At 36.9% G+C, this 22924-nt stretch overlaps 1 protein-coding gene across 5 annotated transcripts in view; it reads right to left on the bottom strand.

Moving 5' to 3' along the window:
* Positions 1–22924, bottom strand: part of LOC144978755 (histone-lysine N-methyltransferase SMYD3-like) — a 50772-nt gene that overhangs the window by 9555 nt on the left and 18293 nt on the right. For 4 of the 5 annotated variants that reach the window (XM_078925213.1, XM_078925212.1, XM_078925209.1 and 1 more), the window contains exons 4-12: positions 22387–22494; positions 21533–21605; positions 21103–21233; positions 19405–19472; positions 18405–18513; positions 17196–17306; positions 15980–16016; positions 14793–14852; positions 12553–12727 (exon numbers count right to left, since the gene is read on the bottom strand). In XM_078925213.1, the coding sequence (XP_078781339.1) occupies positions 12553–12727; positions 14793–14852; positions 15980–16016; positions 17196–17306; positions 18405–18513; positions 19405–19472; positions 21103–21233; positions 21533–21605; positions 22387–22494 (872 nt within the window). Of the gene's footprint in view, positions 1–5471; positions 7290–12552; positions 12728–14792; positions 14853–15979; positions 16017–17195; positions 17307–18404; positions 18514–19404; positions 19473–21102; positions 21234–21532; positions 21606–22386; positions 22495–22924 lie in introns of those variants that run through there. The other variant, XM_078925214.1, reaches the window with a different exon arrangement.

The raw sequence follows: 22924 nt of genomic DNA, 5'->3' as shown, positions 1-22924 counted from the left end.
ATAGTCTGGTTATTACAGTTTAGTGAAAACTACTCATAAAACGCGGATGGCAAAAAGCTATAACAAAGACCTGAGTGACGTCATCTTCAAACCATCTATAGTGGAAGGGAACATGACCACGCCCTTCGGACAGACAGAACAAGTATCATTTCGTCCGCAACCCTAAGCGAACTGCTCACGGGCATTACTATCGATGGTATACGTTTGAGTAAAATACTCACCCGTCCTACCCACTAGATCAATTATAGCAATTCACAAAAGTATGTGTAAACTTAAACATTTACACAAAGAATGATAGAAGCTTGTGGGAACTATTAATCACTAAACTGGCGATTGAAAAAACAAAAGACAGACAGAACAGTTATTATTTCGTCCGCAACGCTAAGCGAACTGCTCACGGACATTAATATCGATGGTGTGCGTTTGAGTAAAATACTCACCCGCCCTCCCCACTAGATCAATTGTAGCCAAACTGGCGATCGACAAACAATATCAAAGGACATAGTAAGGCCAACTTCCTTTATTCTATTGTTTGTTAGCAGCCAATTATATTGTGCGGCTATGTGGTCTTGTGGTATGACACTCGCTGTCGGATCGGAAGATCCTGGGTTCGAGCCTTGCTCGGCGCATAGTTGTATCCTTAGAAAAGGCTCTTTACTCACATTCTCTCGCCGTACTCATGTGTAAAATGAGTACCTGGCCGTTAAAAGCGTTGTCTATGTCAGAAAAATGTAATATCGCCTAACAGGCGCCATGTCTCGTTCTACATGTTACGTGTTGCTGTTGGTCAGGGACCCCTGTAAAGCGCCGCTTCCAAGGATTCAACTATGCGCCACTCAGAGGGGGTGTCGAACCCCGGACCTTCCGATCCGAAAACGAGTCATACCACTAGACCACATAGCTGCACTATCGTTCCCTATTCATCCCGAAATATTGCCGTTATAAGACAACAGGCCAGAAATACTCAAATATCTTATTTATGCGGCCATGTTGTCGTGTGGTATGACACTCGCTTTCGGATTGGAAGGTCCTGGGTTCGAGCCTCGCTCGGCGCATAGTTGTGTCCTTGGAATAGGCTCTTTACTCACATTCTCTCACCGTACTCAAGTGTAAAATGAGTACCTAGCCGTTAACAGCGTTGTCCTGTCGGAAAAATTGTACTATCGCCCAACGGGCGTCATGTCTCGTTCTACGTGTTATGTGTTGCTGTTGGTCAGAGACCCTTTGTTAAGCGCTTTGAGCACGTTTAGTTGATATTGCGCTATATAAAAGCTCAAGTTAATATCTCTTGATTTTATTTATTAAATTCGAACTCGATTTTTTTCTTCACTTGGTTCATTACGGCATATCACTGTTTTGAGACGGAGCGAGAGAGAGAGAGAGAGAGAGAGAGAGAGAGAGAGAGAGAGAGAGAGAGAGAGAGAGAGAGAGAGAGAGAGAGAGAGAGTCACATATCGTATGGGTACGGAAAAGTAAAAGGAAAGAATGTGATGGTGGTGGTTGGGAAGGGGGGGGGGATATATAAAAATACAATACAATGCCTCATAAACTGCATGGGGTTCCGATTAGTTCAGTTGGTAGAGCATTAGCTTCACACGCAAAGGGACCAATCTCGATCCCGGGTGAACTCGAGATTATTTTTTTTCCGCCCCCCCCCCCCCCCCTGTCCACCCAGCAGTGTTTAGGTAGCTGGGTCTGTTGTTAGATCTGGCGGGAAATACTTTGCGATAAACTAGTGTCGTATCCAATGGGTAGCAAGTAATTGATGTTCAACATTTCACGCTATAGAATCCGGGGTAAACTCCGGCTCCATAGATCTAATAGTTGGTGGCTGCTTTTTCCTTTTTTAAAAACTGCATAGTGTGGAGTCGTGATGGGAAGATTTAATATTAACAATTAAGATTCAGTGAGTGTGTCTTAACGAGTGGCGGTTGTAGTTGTTGTTAAGCTGTGATTGTGTGTGTATATGTGTATGTGTGTGTGTATATAAGCGCGTTTGCTTGAACTTGAACTGTTTGAAAGTGACGAAGCGATGGGTGTTCAGACTCTACACAAGGGTGAGAACTGCCATGACAAGAAATGAAAGGGACAGAAAATTGCCAGAGATGCAATAGAGAAAATAAAAACTTTGCGGCGATAGGGAATCTAACGTCTAACCCACAACCTGACTGTAACGGCACCTCCGCCAGGCCCACTCCCAAAGAAGAAGTGGTTTCAACCGTAGTAACTATCTTCCGTCCCTCTCGCGACTTCTTAAGAGGTCATGAGGTCAACACACAAACACCACGAAAGTCAATTGGCGAGTTAGCAGTTAAGCTATGAACTCTACAAAACAAACTGTATGATACAGAGACGATTGAGACATTGAGTAAACTCTGATAGGCACTTCAAATGACAAAAACAAGAAATGTAGTGAGCAGAGAAGTTTCATAGGGTCCGTTGTCTCAATTCGTCATCATATCCGGTTGTACCGGATTCACACAAAATTAAAAATTGAATTAGGAATGAAAAGTTAGAATTACTATAACTGAGAATTAATGATTTGAAACAATTGTGAGAAAAAAAATCCACGAACTTTGATGTCACCATGGGAAGTTACGACGAAGCAGAAACATGCGAGCTCGTTGGACTATACCTACTTTCCAAATTGCAACATCTTGATATAAACATTAGACTACATATAGAGACGACGAGTTCGCATTGTGGAATAAAAGACCGAGGCAGACTGAAATTATAAAGAAACAAATATGTAAAATCTTCCAGGATAACAACCTTAAAATTACCATCGAAGACAAAAAGACATTCGATTTCCTAGACATAACCATCAACCTGAACAACGGCACCTACCAACAATTTTCAAAACCCAACAACACCCCATTGTACGTCCATAGACATAGCAACCACCCGCCATATAACAAAAAAAAAAAAAAAACAACATCCGAGAGAGCATTGACAAACAACAACATATTCAACGAAGTAATCACATCAGACACAGACGAACTACAAAAAAGTGGCTATGACTATAATAAACTAAAATATGAAGAAGGGACCATAACCACCCCAACAAAAAAAACGTCAAAGAAAACGAAAGATAACATGGTTCAACCCACCCTTTAACAAGAACGTGACAACCTCTATCGGTAACAAATTCTTCAATCTACTACAAAAATGCTTCCCTCCAGGTCACGTCCTACACCTCATCATGAACAAAAACACAATCAAAATAGGATACACCTGCATACCAAACATACAAAACATTATTACCTTCAACAACAAACGAAAACTATAACAGCCAGCTCAGCCCAACAACAACCTAGAGAAAAAATGCAACTGCAGGACCCAGGAACATGCCCACTAAACGGCAATTGCCTGACTCAGAACGTTATTTATCAAGCCACAGTTACACGCCCAGACACACCAAAACAAGAAACATACATTGGCCTCAATGAGGATTCATTCAAAACCAGATACAACCTGCATAAATCTTCCTTCAGAAATATACACAAACGAACACATTTGGAACCTCAAAGAAAAAAAAACATACAACACATCATTACATGGAACATCATCTCCAGAGCACAGTCGTACTCTCCTTCTTCTAAGATTTGCGACCTCTGCTTGGAAGAAAAATTTTACATCATCACAAAACCGAACATGGCAAGACTCAACAGAATAAACGAACTAACATCTTCATGCAGACATAGAAACAAACACCTTTTATGAAATTACGAACCAACCTAACCGCAGAGCCGAAAAAGTACGATAAACACTAGTGCGGGGCGGTCCTTGGCAAGCTTAAGGACCACGGTCCTACGGTCCTTGGGAAATGAAGACCGCAAGGACCGGTCCTAGGACCGGTCCTTTTCGACATTGAACATTCCTGAGAGACTGTTGGAAATTCGAACCGGTTTGACCTTTTAGAGCGTGGGATCGTTCATTCTTGAACCGTTAAAGACCGCTACACGATGAAAACCGTGGCCTACAGGAGTAAAACACACGGAGTAGTCACACTCATTTCAAATTGTAACCTAATTAGAGAAGAGGGGTGATGCCTTCTTTATTTGCTCACCGTACTTCATTGTTACTTCGATAATTTAATAAAATTTGAAATTTACCCCATTACGGAGATAATGGCATCGCCCAAGGCGTTGATCGAGTTGTTCGTGGCGTTGATACACACACGCAACTCCTACCCCCCCCTCCCCCCCCCCACACACACACATTAGAGGGCAGAGAGCATTGAAGAGTAAGAGAGAGACGTGAAGTTATAATAAGAGGGGGTGGATGAGGTGATAAGAGGGGTCGATGGTGACTTTTCGCCAGATCTAACAAACTCAGCTACCCATTCATTGCTGAGTAGACAGGGATTCAGAAAAAAATCGACTGCACCCGGGATCGATCTCTGGCCCTTTGCGTATAAAGAGAGTGCTCTATCAACTGAGCTATCGGGGTCCCCAAATATTCTATTGGACTTTTTTAAAATTCAGACGTTATAACTGGGTTTTTTGGAAGGAAGAAACTAATGAAACTCATATTATTTGATTAGTAAAAACACCAAACGAAATTTTAATATTATTGTATTATTTTAAATGACAACACTGCGATAGAAAGGAGTGGTGACAAGAGATGGACAAAAGAAAACAAAAAATCGGATTTGCTACTTGCTAGGTTCGAACACACACACCACACACACACACACACACACACACACACAACACACACATCTTTTGTAGTCACATACATTTCAAACAATAACCCATTAGAGAAGAGGGGTCATGCCTTCACCATAGATCATTGTCATTGCGATCATTATGGTGTAGTAAATTTTGAAATTTACCCCGTATAATGGAATCGTCCAAGGCGTGCGCCTCCTGTTCCCCCATCTCACACACGAAAGGGCGGTTTGCGGAGTGGAGGTTGGTGGTCGTCTGCCTGTATGGTCGTCTGTGTCGTTTAGTGTATGGCAAAGGGGGGTGGGTGCGATTAATTAAGTGGGATGGGTGGTGATTGGTGGAAGATAGGCAACCGAAGCAACGAATCGCTGGGGAAGTAGTAGGCTATGGCGCGAGACCGTAGGACCGTGGTCCTTGCAAGGACCGCCCCGCACTAGTTGAAAGGTGATAAGAAGTGAGGACCGCCGCCGGTCTTCCCCTCTGGGACGGTCTTCGGTTCACAGCTAAAAGACCGTCGGACCGCGGTCCAGACCGGTCTTCAGCGCGGCACTAATAAACACAACAATCTACTTACTTTCACTTTCACTCCCTGATGAGAACGAATGCTCGAAACAATATTGTAGAAGTTGATCATAATTATACTTGAAATATTGTATATATATATATATATATATATATATATATATATATATATATATATATATATATATATATATAATGAGAGAGAGAGAGAGAGAGAGAGAGAGAGAGAGAGAGAGAGAGAGAGAGAGAGAGAGAGAGAGAGAGAGAGAGAGACGATTATCAATTCTTTTAAAAGTTAATATTGAGGTTCGGTGACTCAGCGATAGAGTGTCTCGTCTTGTCACAAAAGTCAAGCGATGTTAAGCGGGGTGAGTTGAACAATGGAGGGAGAATAAAACGTAAGAAAGTTAAACCCTAATTCTAAAACTAAAACGTCCAAAATGAATTATGAATGTTCACAATATTATAATCGTTTTTGTTGGTATTTCATCTCCAGCCCCCTTCATATGCTCTCAACGATTTACACTTGTTCTTCTCACCTTCTTCGGGAAATTGGTCGTCTATTCGGCAAGGGTCAACCTTTCTCTCGCTTTACTCTGTATGGTTCGGAGTGATGTTAATTCAAATATTACGTCAAAGGTCCATCAAGCACCACATATAAGCAATGGCAACATATATAACACTACTACGTCAGAGGGGCTTGATGACGTCAATTTTGTCAGCATTATTACGTCACAACAACCAAGAAACGGCAGCAACATTATGACACATATAGATTACGTTGATGATGGGTACACGTCATCGTCATCGTCGTCTGATGATGAATTGGGCGACGGAGAGTTCGACTGGAACAAAAGCCAACAGTCCCATTTGCTGTCCATGTACTTCTACGGTTACATCCTCACGCAGGTTCTTGGTGGGTGGCTGTCATCGAGATTTGGTGGCAAGAACCTGTGGGGAATTTGCCAGCTTATCAGTAGTATCTGTACTATTTTAACTCCCGTCAGTGCACGTACTCATCTCTACCTGGCCTGTGCTGTCCGATTCATCTTGGGATTCGTCGCCGGGGTGACCTTCCCATCCGTCCACACTCTCATGGGAAAATGGGCCCCGCCTTTGGACAGAAGTAAGATGGTGTCCATCTCTTTTACAGGTGCGACGGCAGGGACAGTCCTCACTCTTGCGGTCTCTGGATTTCTGTGCGAGTATGGGTTCGACAATGGCTGGGGGTCGATTTTCTATCTGTGTGGAATTTGTAATCTGGTTTGGGTGGTGATCTGGTTCTGGCTGGCGGCAGACAACCCGGCACAAAATAAACGGATTTCGGAGAGAGAATTGAATTATATACAAAATTCCATCGGGAAAGGAGTGGCGAACAAGAGTGAAAGAGTGCCTTGGGTGAAAATACTGTCATCAGGTCCACTGTGGGCGATAATATTTGCCAGTTTCAGTAGCAACTATTTCGGCTATACAATGCTTACTTCTCTTCCCATGTTTATGAAAGAAGCAATGCAGTTTGATATCAAACAAAATGGCGTCCTCTCATCTCTTCCTTTCCTGACCCAGTTCATGGCAGCAATCGTGGCGGGATATGTGGCAGATAAGCTTGTCCAGAAACGATGGCTCAGGGTGAGGACAACTAGGAAAACGTTCCAGTTCACGTGTCTGACTTGCGTAGCTGTCTTGTCCATTGCTGTAGTTCAATTGGATTCCAGTCAACGAAATTGGGCTGTCATGTTCCTGTGTCTAGCCTCGGGGGCCAAAAGTCTGAAGATGGGAGGCTACGCAGTCAACCACATAGATCTGGCCCCTCGCTACGCTGGTCTTCTCTTCGGGATCGCCAACACAGCGGGGTCGATGTCGGGAATCGTTACACCTTTAATAGCAGGGGCATTAACTCCTAACAAAACGGCGGAGGAGTGGAGCCACGTGTTCTATGTCTGCGCTGTCGTCTGCATGGTTGGCGCCATTGCTTACGTCATTCTGGCTGATGGAGAGCTTCAAAACTGGGCAGTGTCTGAGAGCTGGTTAAACGGAGATGCTGTCGTGGCAGAGGGGGGAATGCTACGAGGAGATGGGCAAGGCGATGATAGTCTGCACGTCGAAATGATTGATAGGAGAACAAAGAGAGTATAAAAATGAAGATACTCATTAATTTGATAATAATAATAATAATAATAATAATAATAATAATAATAATAATAATAATAATAATAATAATAATAATAATAATAATAATAATAATAATAATAATAATAATAATAATAATAAATAGATACGGCAATTTGACATTTAGTAACACTTGCTATAAAATTGCATGACAACAATAAGATATTCATAGACGAAATACATCGTACAGATATTCCTCTCTCTCTCTCTCTCTCTCTCTCTCTCTCTCTCTCTCTCACTCTCTCTCTCTCTCTCTCTCTCTCCCTCTCTCTCTCTTCTCTCTCTCCTCTCTCTCTCTCTCTCTCTCTCTCTCTCTCTCTCTCTCTCTCTCTCTCTCTCTCTCTCTCTCTCTCTCTCTCTCGTGCACACAAGCAAACAATACCCTCATAAACTTTAATGTTCAGTCAGTCAATCAGCCAGTTATAAATCCTTGGTAAAGCGGTATTAAATGTTCAACATTTTCATTGCTGATGAATCGAGCGTTAAGTTGTATTTAATAGTCTTCTAATAATTGCAGTGTCTGTCATTTAGTTTGTTTTTCATGGGGTTTGTGTTTGTGGGTGGGTGTGTTTTATTATTTTTTTTTTAATAGTTTCTTTAAAGAAAGTAAGATGTCACATTCAGAATACAATAAATACCTAATTATTCACCTCTATACTTTACTAGGATCACTGCCACCTTTAGTCGTCCTACATTTTAATGCTGCTTTTATATTGGGACTCCGTGTAAAATTCTTTGAGTGTATTTAAAGGATGCTCTTCTATATAAATGCTTATGTATGTGTGAATATACTAAAGTAGTTAAGAGGATAAAAAGGGATGAAATAGAGGTAGTACGAGAGAGAAGAAGAGCGTTTGTGAGTGTGTGTGTGTGTGTGTGAGAGAGAGAGAGAGAGAGAGAGAGAGAGAGAGAGGGGGGGGTGAGGCCTTTTTATATTTAGTCTTGTTAAGCTTTTCATTAATTTATTTCTATGTATATAATTTTATTTACCTTTATTACCTTTATTTACCTGCCCCGGAATGCAGACGAAAATAGGCTGAGCATTCTCTGCTTTTGGATTTATCAGCGGCATTTGACACTATTGACCATGACATATTTCTCAGCCGTCTCGAGAGAATTTTTGATATAAATAGCACTGCACAGAGCTAGTTCTGATCGTATCTTACTGACCGCTGGCAGACTGTCGTGGTAAGTAGTGTCAAATCCGATATATGAGCTTTGAAATTTGGTGTTCCTCAGGGCTCGGTCTTTGGGCCAGTCCTTTTTACTATATATGTGCAGCCACTGTCAAATGTTATTAAGAAATTTAATCTTTTATATATCAATTTTACGCAAATGATATTTAGTTCTTCTCCCTGTGATGATATTGAAAGTTTGATTGGACGATTTGGGGCCTGTTTAAATGAGGTTAAAGATTAGATTGGTAGAAACAAACTAATGATGAATGATGAAAAGACAGAAATTTTAATCTGTCGTCGGCAAAACTATCCTTAAAATGGCAAATGTTAAGGGGCTGTCTTTCGGGGATCACTTTATTTCTTTTTTAAAAAGCATAAAAAACATTGGATTGTTGATTGACGCTGATCCTTTAATGTCCAGTCAGATCAATAACAGTATAAAAACAATTCACCTTGAAATCAGAAGAATTAGTAAAATTATAAATCTTATCCAAACAAAAATAACAGGAGTTTTGATAAATTCCTTCGTACTTTCAAAGTTAGACTATTGCAATTCATTACTGGTAAATGTGACAAAATAAAAAAACAGATAGCCTTCAAGTGATACAGAATAATGCCGCTAGGCATGTTTTAAAACAATCTAAATTATCCTCGGCAACCTGCCTCCCTCAAGAGCTTCATAGGCTTCATCCAGTTGAGAAGCGAATAATTTATAAAATTGCTACCCTGGCTTATAAATCTTTACACACTGGGACCCCGTTGTATAGTAACAATCTTTTTAAGGTAGAAAACCAACAAGAACCTTGAGATCGAGTGATGATCAGCTCAAATTGCTGAGGCCAAAGGTACTTCGTAAGGTTGGCAGTCAATCGTTTCAATTTGCCCCCCCCCCCTCAATGTTTGAGTTCCATAACAAACATCCTTTAGGTCATCCTTATCCCTACAATTTTTTGAAAAACTCAACAAAAAACCCATTTGTTTTCAAACGTAATTGATTGATGATCTGTTTGTTTGTGTATTTGTATATATTTCAATTGATGTCAATGTAAAGTGCTATAATAAGTGCTATTTATCATTACTATTATTATTATTATTATTATTATTATTATTATTATTATTATTATTATTATTATTATTATTATTATTATTATTATTATTATTATTATAATTATCATCATTATTATTATGTTATTATTATTATTATTATTATTATTATTATTATTATTATTATTATTATTATTATTATTATTATTATTATTATTATTATTATTATTATTAATTATATTATTATTATTATTATTATTATTATTATTATTTATTATTATTATTATTATTATTATTATTATTATTATTTATTATTATTATTATTATTATTATTATTATTCAAAAATTATTATATAATTTTTTATTAATATATATTATTTATTCTTTAGTTGTTTGTTTTTTTGTTTGCTTAATTATATTTCAAAATTCATTAGCCAATGGCACTACCAGATGTAAATTTCTAGAAACGCATAAATATAAGTTCATTTTATCTTATCTTATATATATTTGTGCTTCTTTTTGGCTCTTGTTTTTTGGCCATGCTAAATTGTGTTTAGAAAGTAACAAAATATTATATGAGATCCATGACGATGGCCTTTATGATGATGATGATGACAATGCTAATCTCCGAACTACATTCAAGAACTTGTGTTCCCCTACTCCCCAATTCGCCAGCTTAGGTCATCGGAGATCCAGCTACTAAAAGTGCCAAAAACACGGCTTACTAATTTCGGTGATAGATCTTTTTATAAAGCAGGACCTACCATTTGGAGCTCGCTTCCTTTGTCAGTAAGGCTCTCGGTTGCATAGAAAATTTTAAGAAAAATCTAAAGACTCATCTTTTCCAGAAATTTTTATCCTAGGCATTTTCTTATTAATGAGTAAATTATACGTTTTATTTTTTTATTCCATTTTGTTGAATGTCAATTTCATTTGGTAAAACTTGCATAGTTAGTGTGTGTGACTGTTGTGTGTGTCTGTTTGGCTCGGTACCCCAGTAGAGGTACACTGATTTTTTTGGGATGGTTTTTTCTTCTTGTATTTTTCTTTCTTGCTGTGTCTGGCACCTTTCATCCACACTTGTTTAGTTCTTTATCTTATACCGGTGCCTGCTCCCTAGTTTCTTAACCACAAATATAAATAACAATGTGAAATTGAATGTAAGCTTCAATTTAATATACGAAAACAGGTAAAATGGATGTTTCAGGTTTCCCCTTGACCAACAAAACAGGATGAATGAAACATTAGACAAATGAGATAATGTGATAGTGGCATTGTTAAGATGAATAAACAAAAACATTGATGGGCAGGAAATAGTATGCTCCTCGAGGAAGCACGAATTAAAATAGAACAATAGATATTTATAAAAGGTGCAAAATTAATTAAGTCAAAAGAGGGGAAACCCGAAACGTCCATTTTATCTGTTTTCGTATATTAAATTGAAGCTTACATTCAATTTCACATTGTTATTTATGTCCTCGAGCTTCGAGCAGCAACTTTTACATTAACCACAAATATGAAACTTGGGGTTAATTCTTATTCATTATGGTAGATAAGTGGCTATATAAATTTATTACATAGCAAAAAATTAAAAGTTTGTATTTCCTATCCTGTCATTTTAATCCTTAAGTCAATTTTTGGGATCCTATCCATCCCAACATAATATCCTATTGAGGCACCCGCATAGTGGAATCAGTCTCTAAAGTGTTCAAATAAAGAAGAAGAAAAATCCGTCCCCAGGCAGCCTGTCCGGATAATGGAGACATCCGGATTGTGGAGCTCCGGATTAGAGAGACGAAACTGTATGTCCATTCTAAAATAAAGTTTTCTGTGTGATCCAAATTCATTACCTTTTTTTCCATCTCTTTTTATTGCCTTTATTACCTTTATAACTGTTATTATGTCGGTGTCTGTGTATGTGTGTGTATGCATGCTTTCTATAGATAGTATGCGCTTGGCTAAGAAGCTCACAAGTTTAACGGACCAACACACAAAACTCTGTGTAACCATAAACTTTTATAGTCAGTTGGATAATACAGTTAAGTGAGAATTACTCATAAACGTGGATGGCAAAAAACAATAACAAAGACCTGAGTGACGTCAACTTCGTTCTATCTATACTATTTTATTTCCTTTTTTCGAGGTAAGAGGGGTTGAAGATTATTGAAGGCGATGTTGAAATAGAAGCAATCAGGGATCGTGGATAGCTCATACGGTAGAGTCACACTCTCCCCGGCCAGGCGGAGTTGACGTACCAGTAAGTCGCAGATTCAAACCCCCACCACCACCGCAAAATTTTTATTCTCTATTGTCTTCTGGCACTTTCCTACTCACTTCATCTCTTGTTGTTAAACACATTTCCTACAGCAGTCCCTCAGAGCCATAAGGACCATGAAACCAGAGTTTATATCAGTTTCTGTAGCAATAAACAGACAGTCATAGTTGTCCAAGGTACCAACAGCTCAGTTGGCAGAGCGCTTGCTTCACATGCAAAGCGACTGAGATCAATCCCGAGTGAAGTCAAGATTTTTTTCTGGCCCCTCTGTCCTCCCAACAGTGGTTGGGTAGCTGGATCTGTTTGATCTCTTGGGGAATATTTTTTTTTAGGCTAGCCTCCTATCTAAAGGGTAGTAAGCAATTGAAATTGTCCGCTTCACACTATAGAAAACAGGATAATTTCTATCTCCCTTGTTCTAATGCCTCTGATAGAACACTTTTTTTTTCTCAGTTGCTAGCCACCCTTTGGATAGGATGCGAGTCTATATCAAAGAATTTTCCGACAGACTTTCCAATTTCCAACAGACCCAAGTAATCCCTGCCATATGTAATGAGGAGTTTTAAAAAAAAAAAAAAAAATAAAACAACTGCACCTTGGACCAATACTGATCCATTTTGTTTGTGATGTGTGTATAAATATGTACTCTGCCAAACTGAGCTCTAAGGACATCAACAAATCATGGACTTACTGATATTGCACCAACTTCCTCCGTCCAAAGTCTAGAGCTTCCTGCCACATTTGGGCCTCAATAGCAGCATCAAAAGCTTTACCCACAAGTCTCACGAGGTGAATTTCTGTCTCTGGTAATCCTTCCAGCTTAGCAAGACATTCTGTGCACGATTTCACTTTGGTCTTTGGGTCTCCTGAAAATACAACCAAAAAAAAGGAATGTTCTTTAATAATAATGATAATAATAATAATAATAATCATAACAACACCAACAACAACAACAACAGCAGCCACAGCAACAACAACAATCATCATCATCATCATAATAATAATAATAATAATAATAATAATAATAATAATAATAATATTAATAATAGTAATAATAATAATAATAATAATAATAATAATAATAATAATAATAATAATAATAATAATAATAATAATAATAATAATAATAATAATGATAATAATAAATTTATACAGCACGCAGAATCCACAAAGTGCTCTAAAGTGCTACACATAGAAAGACAATTGGTAACACAAAACATATGTAATGTTACTACACAAAAGCTTGACTGAAAAGGAATGTTCTCAAAAGTTTCCTAAAATGTCTAAGCTCAGGGGCATCTTCGATTTCTTTTATCTCACTTGCTTCATATATTTTGGGCCCCGACGGAGAAATATTTTCTGGCTAGAGATTGTTGACATGTGAGTACATTAATCAGTCATTCATTTTGGGACCAAAGTGGTCTAGCAGGTGTATATATACAATTCAAGAGGCCCTGAGAGATAAGTTATATTATTAAATCATTTGAATACCAATGTGGCAATTTTGAATTCCACAAAATTAACCAAATAACAATGAGATAATATCATTCGTCTGTAGTGTTTTATTCATCCTGTTTTGTTGATAAAGGGGAAACCTGAAATGTCCATGTTATCTATTTTCGTATATCAAATTGAAGCTTACATTCAATTTCACATTGTTATTTATTTCTTTGAGCTTCGAGCAGCTAGATTTACAAAATTAACTTAATCATAAGAGATAAGTTGAATTTACTAATAAAAGTTACAAACAAAGGAAGACCTTACATCCCTAAGAACTTTGGCAGAAGACCGTGAAAAGTGGAGGAACTTTACACAACAAATCAAATAAGCAGCAGAAAAGTGGAGGGAATTTACACAACAAATCAAAAGAAGCAGCAGAAAAGTGGAGGGACTTTACACAACAAATCAAAGAAGCAGCAGAAAAGTGGAGGGAATTTACACAACAAATCAAAAAAATTAGCAGAAAAGTGGAGAGACTTTACACAACAAATAAAAAAAGCAGCAGAAAAGTGGAGAGACTTTACACAACAAATAAAAAAGCAGCAGAAAAGTGGAGGGACTTTACACAACAAATCAAAGAAGCAGCAGAAAAGGGGAGGGACTTTACACAACAAATCAAAGAAGCAGCAGAAAAGTGGAGGGAATTTACACAACAAATCAAAGAAGCAGCAGAAAAGTGGAGGGAATTTACACAACAAATCAAAAAAAGCAGCAGAAAAGTGGAGGGACTTTACACAACAAATCAAAGAAGCAGCAGAAAAGTGGAGGGAATTTAAACAACAAATCAAAGAAGCAGCAGAAAAGTGGAGGGACTTTACACAATAAATCAAAGAAGCAGCCAAGGTGCCCCAATCAGACAATTAGGAACGCGAACGGCGATAAATCAAGTAGGTTAATAAAAGTTATTTTGTTATTCTGAAAATAAAGCGAAAATTGCGCAATTGTGCAATTCTGAATTCCACAAAATTAACCTAATCATAAGAGATAATTTGAATTTACAAATAAAAGTTATTATGTTATTCTGAAAATAAAGCAAAAATTGCTAAAGAATTGGCAACTGTGCTTTGATCAAAATGTAACTTTGACATGAAATACATTATTCCATTTACAACTATAATCCAAAGGAATCAAGTAGAGCATGCTTATAGCCTGACAATGCTTATAAGCAGATTCTAAAAAATTTTTGCTAATAAAAGTACCTAAACGCCAATTATAGTCAGAATTTATCTTTATGTCTGAGTGTCCATAACTGAATACACTACATGCCTGAAACTGTAATTGGCCCATCAAGAAAAACAAAAAAAATTAACTATCCATATAAAACACTAGTTCAAGAAGATAAAAAAAGGATATAAATATAAAAATGAAACATGTGGAAAAACAACCAAAAAAAAACCAAACAAAAAACAAAGAAAATCTAAATTATATTACCTCCCTCTTTTTCGATCCCTTCAATTGTGTTCAAGCATGATTTCACTTCGGAGACAACACCTGGAAAGGGAGAACACTCTGATAAATTGTTAGAGTAGAGTGAGGAAAACATAACCATAAACCACACACTCCCAAGAAGTGCTTTCTATAATTAAAATTTATTTTTTTTACTCATGCATTTATATAGCGCAAAATATCCACTAAACGTGCTCAAAGTTGTTTATAAAAAGTCCCTAGCTAACAGTAATACTTAATATACAGAACGAGACATGATGCCTGTCAAGCGATATTACAATTTTTTTCCGACAGAGACAGCGCTGTTAACAGCCAGGTACTCATTTTAAACCTGAGTACAGTGAGAGAATATAAGTAAAGAGCCTTCTCCGAGGATGCACTACTCAGAACAGAATTCAAATCCTGAACCTTCTTCGTTCGAAGGCGAGAGTCATTCCACAAGACCACTTAGCTGTGTATATGTTGACAAGCATATTGAATACAAATGACTTAAAATTAATTTTTAAAATTTAATAAATAAAGAATAAAAATTAAAACAGCTGATATTTAAGTAGGTTTCTGACAAACATAAATATCTGCAATGATCTCAGAAAGGTGCCTGATATCGGGCAGGATGACTGAGAGAAATTGACAAAATAAGGAGGAGAAAATCGCAATCTCCTGATTTTAGGAGTTCACCCTCTTTGCTTTCATTGACAATCAAGGGACCTTCACATAGCAGTATTCCATGAAACAAACAAAAAAGATAGCAAGAAAGGCGACAGAATGTTTTAAAATAAATAGATAAAAATTTAAACATGATTTTTCTAGTTTTTAGTTCTCTGACAATGACCATGAGATGTTTTTAAATGTTTGTACCTTTGGTCCTAAAAAAAAAGACTACTTAAAACAGGAAGAACTGTCCCCATGTGACCCTTTTCTAACAGCCACCACACATATCTCAAATTTCCTAGTTGAAAAAGGAAAAGGTGAAAGGAGGTGGAAATAAGAAACAATGATGATAATAAAAAGATTTTAAAAACTCATTCAGAATTAAAGAAAAGTCTTTTCATTTTCCTAAAATTGAAATTATATGTAGACTGGACAGTTAAGTTGGCTTTCTGTGAAATCCTCTGAAGTGATTTTCTATTTGGGAAGATTATTGCATACATAAAAACTTGAACCGTACATACCTTGTAAAGAATCATCCTTTACTTTCATCAAATTGTCCTGCAATAATAATTTTTTAAAAATATATAATGAAATCAGTGTATATGTAAAACATGGATATGGATAAAAATATTGCAAATAATAATGATAACGACGATGTCTTTTTCCATTTATCTCATACTCTCCACGAAAAAAAAAAAATTAAAAAATTGAGATTTATACAGTGCAAAATCCAGTAAATGTGCTCAAAATGCTTTACATGGAGATTCCAAGCTAACAGCAACAGTTAACATGTAGGAAGAGACATGACACTTGTCACCAAAAGTATAGCAGAAAAGACTTTTTTTAAATTGTGGAATCAGTGTCAGTTGAACTTCAGACCATGGGCCTAAGCTGATGGAGAGCCCAAGAATGGACCAGAACAGACAAGCCCAAAACTGCTCTCCATTGGATACCTGAGGGGATAATAAAGTGTGGGCGACTGAGGATACTAGAGGCCGAACTTAGGACTATTGGCTTTAGCTAGGGGGAGAGCCCAAATAATAGCCCAGAACAAACAGACCCCAAGACTGCTCTCCATTGGACACCTGAGGTGGGGGGGGGGGGGGGGGGGAAACATGAGTGACCAAAGAACTCTTGGAGATAGTGGAGGACCTTTGTTGCTGCCCTACAAGGCAGCTGGCATAAAGGGAAGTAATTAAGTAAGGCATAAATAATGCCTGGAGACAAATTATTGAAACCGAGAATGTTGTTCGGGCAAAATCTGCTGCTATAAATTTGGAAGATTGCAAACTACAAAAGAGGTCATGTATATGCCATATGGCAGGAATTGGATCGGGGAAACTTGAAGTAATTAAAGTAAGCAGTAAATCAGAAGGTAAGATGATCGTATAAGTAAATCAATAAGTAGATCAGTGAGTAGGTAGCTAAGTAAGTAAGTAAAAATGTAAGTAAATGCCATCCTAAAAAGGTAACTGTACAAAACAAAAAAAATTTCAAAAAAAAATCCTATAGATAGTATGCACTTGGCTAAGAAGCTCACAACATTGCCATCTGGAAGTTTAACGAACCAACACACAAAACTGTGTGTAGCCATGAACGTTTATAGTCTGGTTAATACAGTTTAGTGAGAATTACTCAAAAACGCGGATGGCAAAAAACAATAATAAAGACCTGAGTGACGTCAACTCCGAACTATCTATAAATGAAGGAATTTCCATTGTAATTCACGACACCCACCTGTTGCCTATGCTGACACTTGTCACAAGTACATGTAAAATAATACTGTTGAAATAGCTGTTCTTGTCTCTCTTCTGTCAAAGCCAAAGTGTCGATGTAACAAAGGTATACCTATTGTGTAGGACATTGAAATGAAGTCAATGAGACATTGATGTATTTATTTTCAAATGGGAAAGAAAAAAAGTGAGCTTTCATATAACACAATATCCACTTGATATGCTCAAAGCGTTTTAAAGTGACTTCCCAATCTAAAAGCAACACTAAACATGTAGAACAAGACATGACACATGTAAGGAGATATTAAACAATTATTGTAAACAAAGACAACAATGTTATTAACATAGTACTTATTGTGAGTCAAGTGTCGTACCACTAGACTACAAAGCGAAAAAAAGTAATCCTTCAAAGTCATTAGACCCATGGAACCGGAATTTATCCTGGTTTCTATAGTGGGAAACAGACAACAGTAATTTCTTGCTACCTTTTGGATAATACTTTTCACAAAGAAGGGGGGGGGGGTATTGACTTAACCCCGAGATTGATCTCGATCCCTTTGCATATGGAGTCAGTACTCAGTCAGAGCTATTGGGAACCCCAATTGTCACATCATGTTATTATATATTTATTCAATTTTTTTTTTTTTAATTTGAAAAACTCTGATAAGTGGCCTTGGTGGTGCAATGAACAAATTGTCTGTTCTAAAATCAGAGGATCTAACATGATTAAATTCCAAGCTAATGGAATGTTTTAGGAAATAACTGTGACTCACTGCCTCCAAATAAATGGTAGTATGTTAGTGTAGATAAGATGCTAACATTTGAATCCGGAATTTTAAAAAAATCTGAAACTTGGGTTTAATTTGTACTTTTTAAAAATTATGAGTTTAGTTTTATAAACAGTAATTTTTATCATTTTGATTTTAAATTTGCCTTGTGACAACTTCTTCTCTCATATACAATATCCAGTTTGAGACAGGAGTCAATTTTTTAAATATATATATACATAATATTTCAACATTAAACAGCACTGTATTATTTAACACTTTTCAGTATGCTAAATTCTGTTGTTGAGTGAAGAAGGATTTTGAGCCGAAACCGTACTCTGTTAAAAAATTTTTTAAATTTTAAGCTGTTTTATTCATTTTTGTCCAATACATTTCTTTTATTTTATCGAAAATCAAAGATAAAATCAGACTTTCACAGAACTTGCCTGAGAGAAATCCTGAGATGGGATGTCCTGAAGCAATCTTATAGTTAACCGTCTTCCTTCAAATGATGCCACAGCATTCGGATTGCACCTGTGGTCAAGGATAGATGGACTGAAAAAACAGAGAATAATTACATATCATACCATGAATTAAGTAAATTTTTGAGTACCATTGATAAGAACATGCAATGATTTTGTTATTTACCCAAAGAGTATAAATCATTTATCCTAAAATTCTGTTGAAGGTTTGTCCATTTTTTGTATATATGTTTTATATAATATTGTTAAAGTAGTCCTTCAAGGCCATTAGGCAGATGGAGCCAAAGTTTATCAATGTTTCTATAGTGTGAAACTGACAATAGCAGCTACTTGTTATCCTTTGGATAGAATGCTAGTCTATCACAAAGAACTCTCTGCCAGATCTAAAAAAAAACACAGCTAACCAATCACTGCTGAGTTGGGGTTAGGGGGGGGGTTAGAAAAAAAATCTTGGCTTCACCCAGAATCGATCAGTGTCCCTTTTTGTGTGTAGCGAGTTCTCCACCATCTGAGCTATTTTATTATACTAATATAATTGCAAAGGCTTTTTTCACAGGGGGATTTTGAGCCCACAGAGTAGCCCAATCATTAACATTTTCCCCTCTCCACAATTTACACATCAAGTTTACAAACTTCAAAACTTTTTTTGTCTAGAACAAACATTTATTTTTTTTTAAACAAAACATACACACTTTTATTAAAAATCATCGCATAATACATGAGGCCATTTTGTAATTTGCATATTATCATGTTCAGCTGATCGCAGAGCTGCAAATGAAAGAGATAGCTCACATTGAACATGAGGTGGAACAAGAGAGGCCATCGCGTGGCTGTCCCAGAATCCATAGGTTACCAGTAGTCAGCAGGACACTGGATCATGGAACTGTCAAACCGTTTAAAAAAAAAAAACTCTGTTCAAGAAATGGGTAATAACTAATTAAAGGACAAAATGGGTTTGCCTTACCTGTTGTAAACCGCTACTGCAACGTCCTGTAACATTTCATCTGTCACCGTAAATGTGTTGATAACCATCTGAATTTCATGAAAAAAAAATAGCACTTATATTTTCTCCGTATTTATTTATATCATTTGGACAACTCCCCTCCCAAAAGAAAAGTTCTTACAGCTAAGGGCAAAATTAAAATATAAGAACTAGGTGGCTCTATGGTTCTGTGTGTCTCGTCACAGAAGTCAAGCAATGTTAAGTGATCAGTGGCCAGATGGCCGACGGTGATTGTGGAAAATTCTGGTCTCTACATTGTGTCCTTGGTTTAGACAATTTACACACATTTCCCCACTTGACAGGTATGAATGAGTGCCTAGCACCAGGAAGTGATGGATATTGTAAAAGGGCTGGTACAGAAAATGAAATCTAACAGGTGGCTGGTACTGAATGAAATGGAAATATGTTTCATGTGGCTTGCTGGGGGAATAAATAAAAAACATCTCTGAGTGCAAGGCTACATACATGCCTATATCAATCTAAATTGAATGTCCATTTTTGGTCAAGTGAGGAAAATGTATGAAAAATATGTGTTTCCTTGTGAAAGCTTGAGCATAACTCAAGTTTGATTTAACCTCTCCAATCTAATACAGGTTGTACGCAGCATTATATAAAGCCTTGTGGTATGACAATTGCCTTTGGACTGATAAGCATTTGGTTCTAGTGTCACTCTTGGCAGTGCATAGTTGAGTCCTTGGAGAAGACTCCTTTTCCTCACTCTTCACAGCATTCAGGTGTAAAATGAGTAACTAGCCGTTAACACCATTGTCTCAGCTTGAAACAATGGTAATATCGTCTAACAGGTTATGTTCTACAAAGCACTTTGAGCACTTTTAGGGGATATTGCACTAAATAAATCTCAAGAGTTGTGACTTTGAGAATATACCTCTGTACAAAAGCGACACACATCACAAATGTTTAATGAGTGGTACGATGAAGGTAACTGGCAGTTTCTCACAGACCCCAAAAAATCCCTGAGGAAGAAAATTTTGCGCAAAGACAAATAAAAGAAAAATGGCAGACATTTCTAAAACTGTAATTTTTTTTAACACTTAAATTGCCATATTTTCTACTTTTAAATTGTCGTAAAATTCCCTGTATTCATCCCCATAGAAATTTTCTGTAGGGTGTCTTCCAAGGGAACATTGTAATATACCAGGCATCAGGCATTGTATAGTGCAGCAAGTAAGCTGAGGCAAGGTCACTAACTCAAGGCCACACCATACAGGAGGAAGATAGTCAAACCTAACACCAAAAGGCGACTCCAATGTTGTAAATCGATGTGTACTTATTTGCAGGTCTGACATCCAAAATTTGTATGGGCTCATTGTTGTAATGGAAATACTCTGAAACCAAAGTAAAATATAGTCCATTACAACAATGTTAAAACAAGCTCATAAATGCGTTCAGGTATCAGACCCGAAAATATGTTCACGTCGATGCAAACCAAAGATTATTCTGCTGTGCCTAACTACTTGATAAGCCAAAATAATCATAGAGCTTGTGTACCATGGTTTATTTATACACTTTTTTCAAATATACAAAACCAATTTCTTGCTACCTTTTGGATAGGCTACTACTAATGTATATATCAGGCTTATTTGTGTAAAGGTCAGAGTCCTAGTGATTGCAATTTGAGGTCCACTATTTACAACATACCTTCCCAAAAATGTCAAGCATTGTTTCTTCATTAGGACAGTCAAACAGGCCGTGTGTGTAAGCTCTGATGAAATCTGCTGCAATCTGAAACAATTCCCATCTCTTTTCATCGTTTCTGATTTCTTTGGAATCTGAATATATACATAGGTAAAATTATATATATATATAAAATTATATAAAAACAAAAACCATGAAATGATAGTGCTCAACTGTATGATAAAAGGAGCTATTTATAAAATATTTCAAGTATGTACATAAAGATATTTGAATGATATATATATATACAAATAAATACATTATTTCAAGTTAAAGATAGAAATATAAAATAAAATATAATACTAAGATTAATTAAATTAACAAGTACATCAAGTACAGTAGCCAGAGTTAATAATAAATAAATCATATTCTAAATGAACAATATGAAACTCACGTGACTCTAGATCATTGAATGTTCTGATACAAGGGAATTCACTCCTATCTAACTTGGAAACTGCTTTACCCATCTGAATAGTAAAGATAAAAAAATTAACTGTCAAAAATCATTCAATATGTAGCTATCTACAATAGAGCTGTGTCAGAAATCGGTTTATAATGGTCTTGTGAACAATGACTCATTGTTTGGATGCTATCGCAAATACAAAACAGCTCTGTTTGCTCTGTCGCCACCTCGTTTTGTGTGTGCATGCAAGTTGGTAAAATGGACCAATTTTCAAACCACATTTTACACTGCAAAGGCGAAATTCAATCTTACTTTGACCTAACACCTGATCCTACTATTTTTATCAAAAGACCAGTTATGGCAATGGGATTATAGCTTAATTGAAGCCCGAATTGTGATACTCTTACTGCTCTGTGGAAACAGTTTATTCTGCATTGAAAATAATATAGATAAAGAGAAACTAATATCTGAAAACAAAAAATGAGTGTCGTTGTTGAGAGTTAAAATAGCTGCTCAAGACAAGCACCCTACAGCATGCTCCATGACACTCCTACTCCTGTGTACTATGTCATCAGGTATCCCATCATTTCTTTCATCTTCATTACATGTAATGGTGTCTCTTGTCAAAATGACATCCCTTACCTCTCCCATCTCATGGTAAAACGAAAACATTCTACTCTGTTTAAAAATTTTGTTTCCACTATCCACTGGGCTATGCAATCAAACCCAAGACATTGAATAATGCATGTCTAATGGAAAATGATATACGGGTGCTGTTAAAACAAACAGAAAGATAAACGAAACATCAAAAATTGAGAGTTTGTTGCAAAGCATAGCTCAAATACCTGATGCAGCAAGATAAGTCTAAGGTAAAGTCGAATGCTGTCAGTTGGCAAATTTGGAACCCTCTGGAAAATGGGACACTCTGTCTTGTGAAGCTTCCAGTCTTCTTTCTAAAGTGAATGTACGAAGTTTATATGAAGTGTCAAAAATCAAAAAAGGGAAAAAATAACAAACAAACATTCTCTGCCATTTACCAACAAAACGCCTGTTTCCATTTTGACTAGAAAATGTTTAACAAGCAGGGAGTCATTTCAACTGATTCAAATTTTGTTCTTCTTCTTGCATTCCCTTCAAAGCTGGATTCTGATGCTGGTAACGATTTCCATGGTCTTCCAGAAGGTCATCAGCGTTGGCAAAGAGTTTTGTTGTGATATTTGAGCTATTTTAACTGATTGATAAATAAAAATCTGAGATTTTTCAAAAGATTTGACAATACCAAGAATTAGAACAGAACTCTGGTTTGTCCAGAACAAAGTAGATTGAAAAGTCTAAACGCCAAGTTGACTGGACTCTTGCAGAAACCACAAACAAAATGAACAA

The sequence above is a fragment of the Berghia stephanieae genome, chromosome 8, assembly GCF_034508935.2.
Source record: "Berghia stephanieae isolate SIO BIC M18660-M18661 chromosome 8, UCSD_Bste_1.3, whole genome shotgun sequence".
Taxonomy (NCBI): Eukaryota; Metazoa; Mollusca; class Gastropoda; order Nudibranchia; family Aeolidiidae; genus Berghia; species Berghia stephanieae.
The sequence above is the reverse complement of the archived record's forward strand: the minus strand, read 5'-3'. Positions and strand labels throughout refer to the sequence as shown.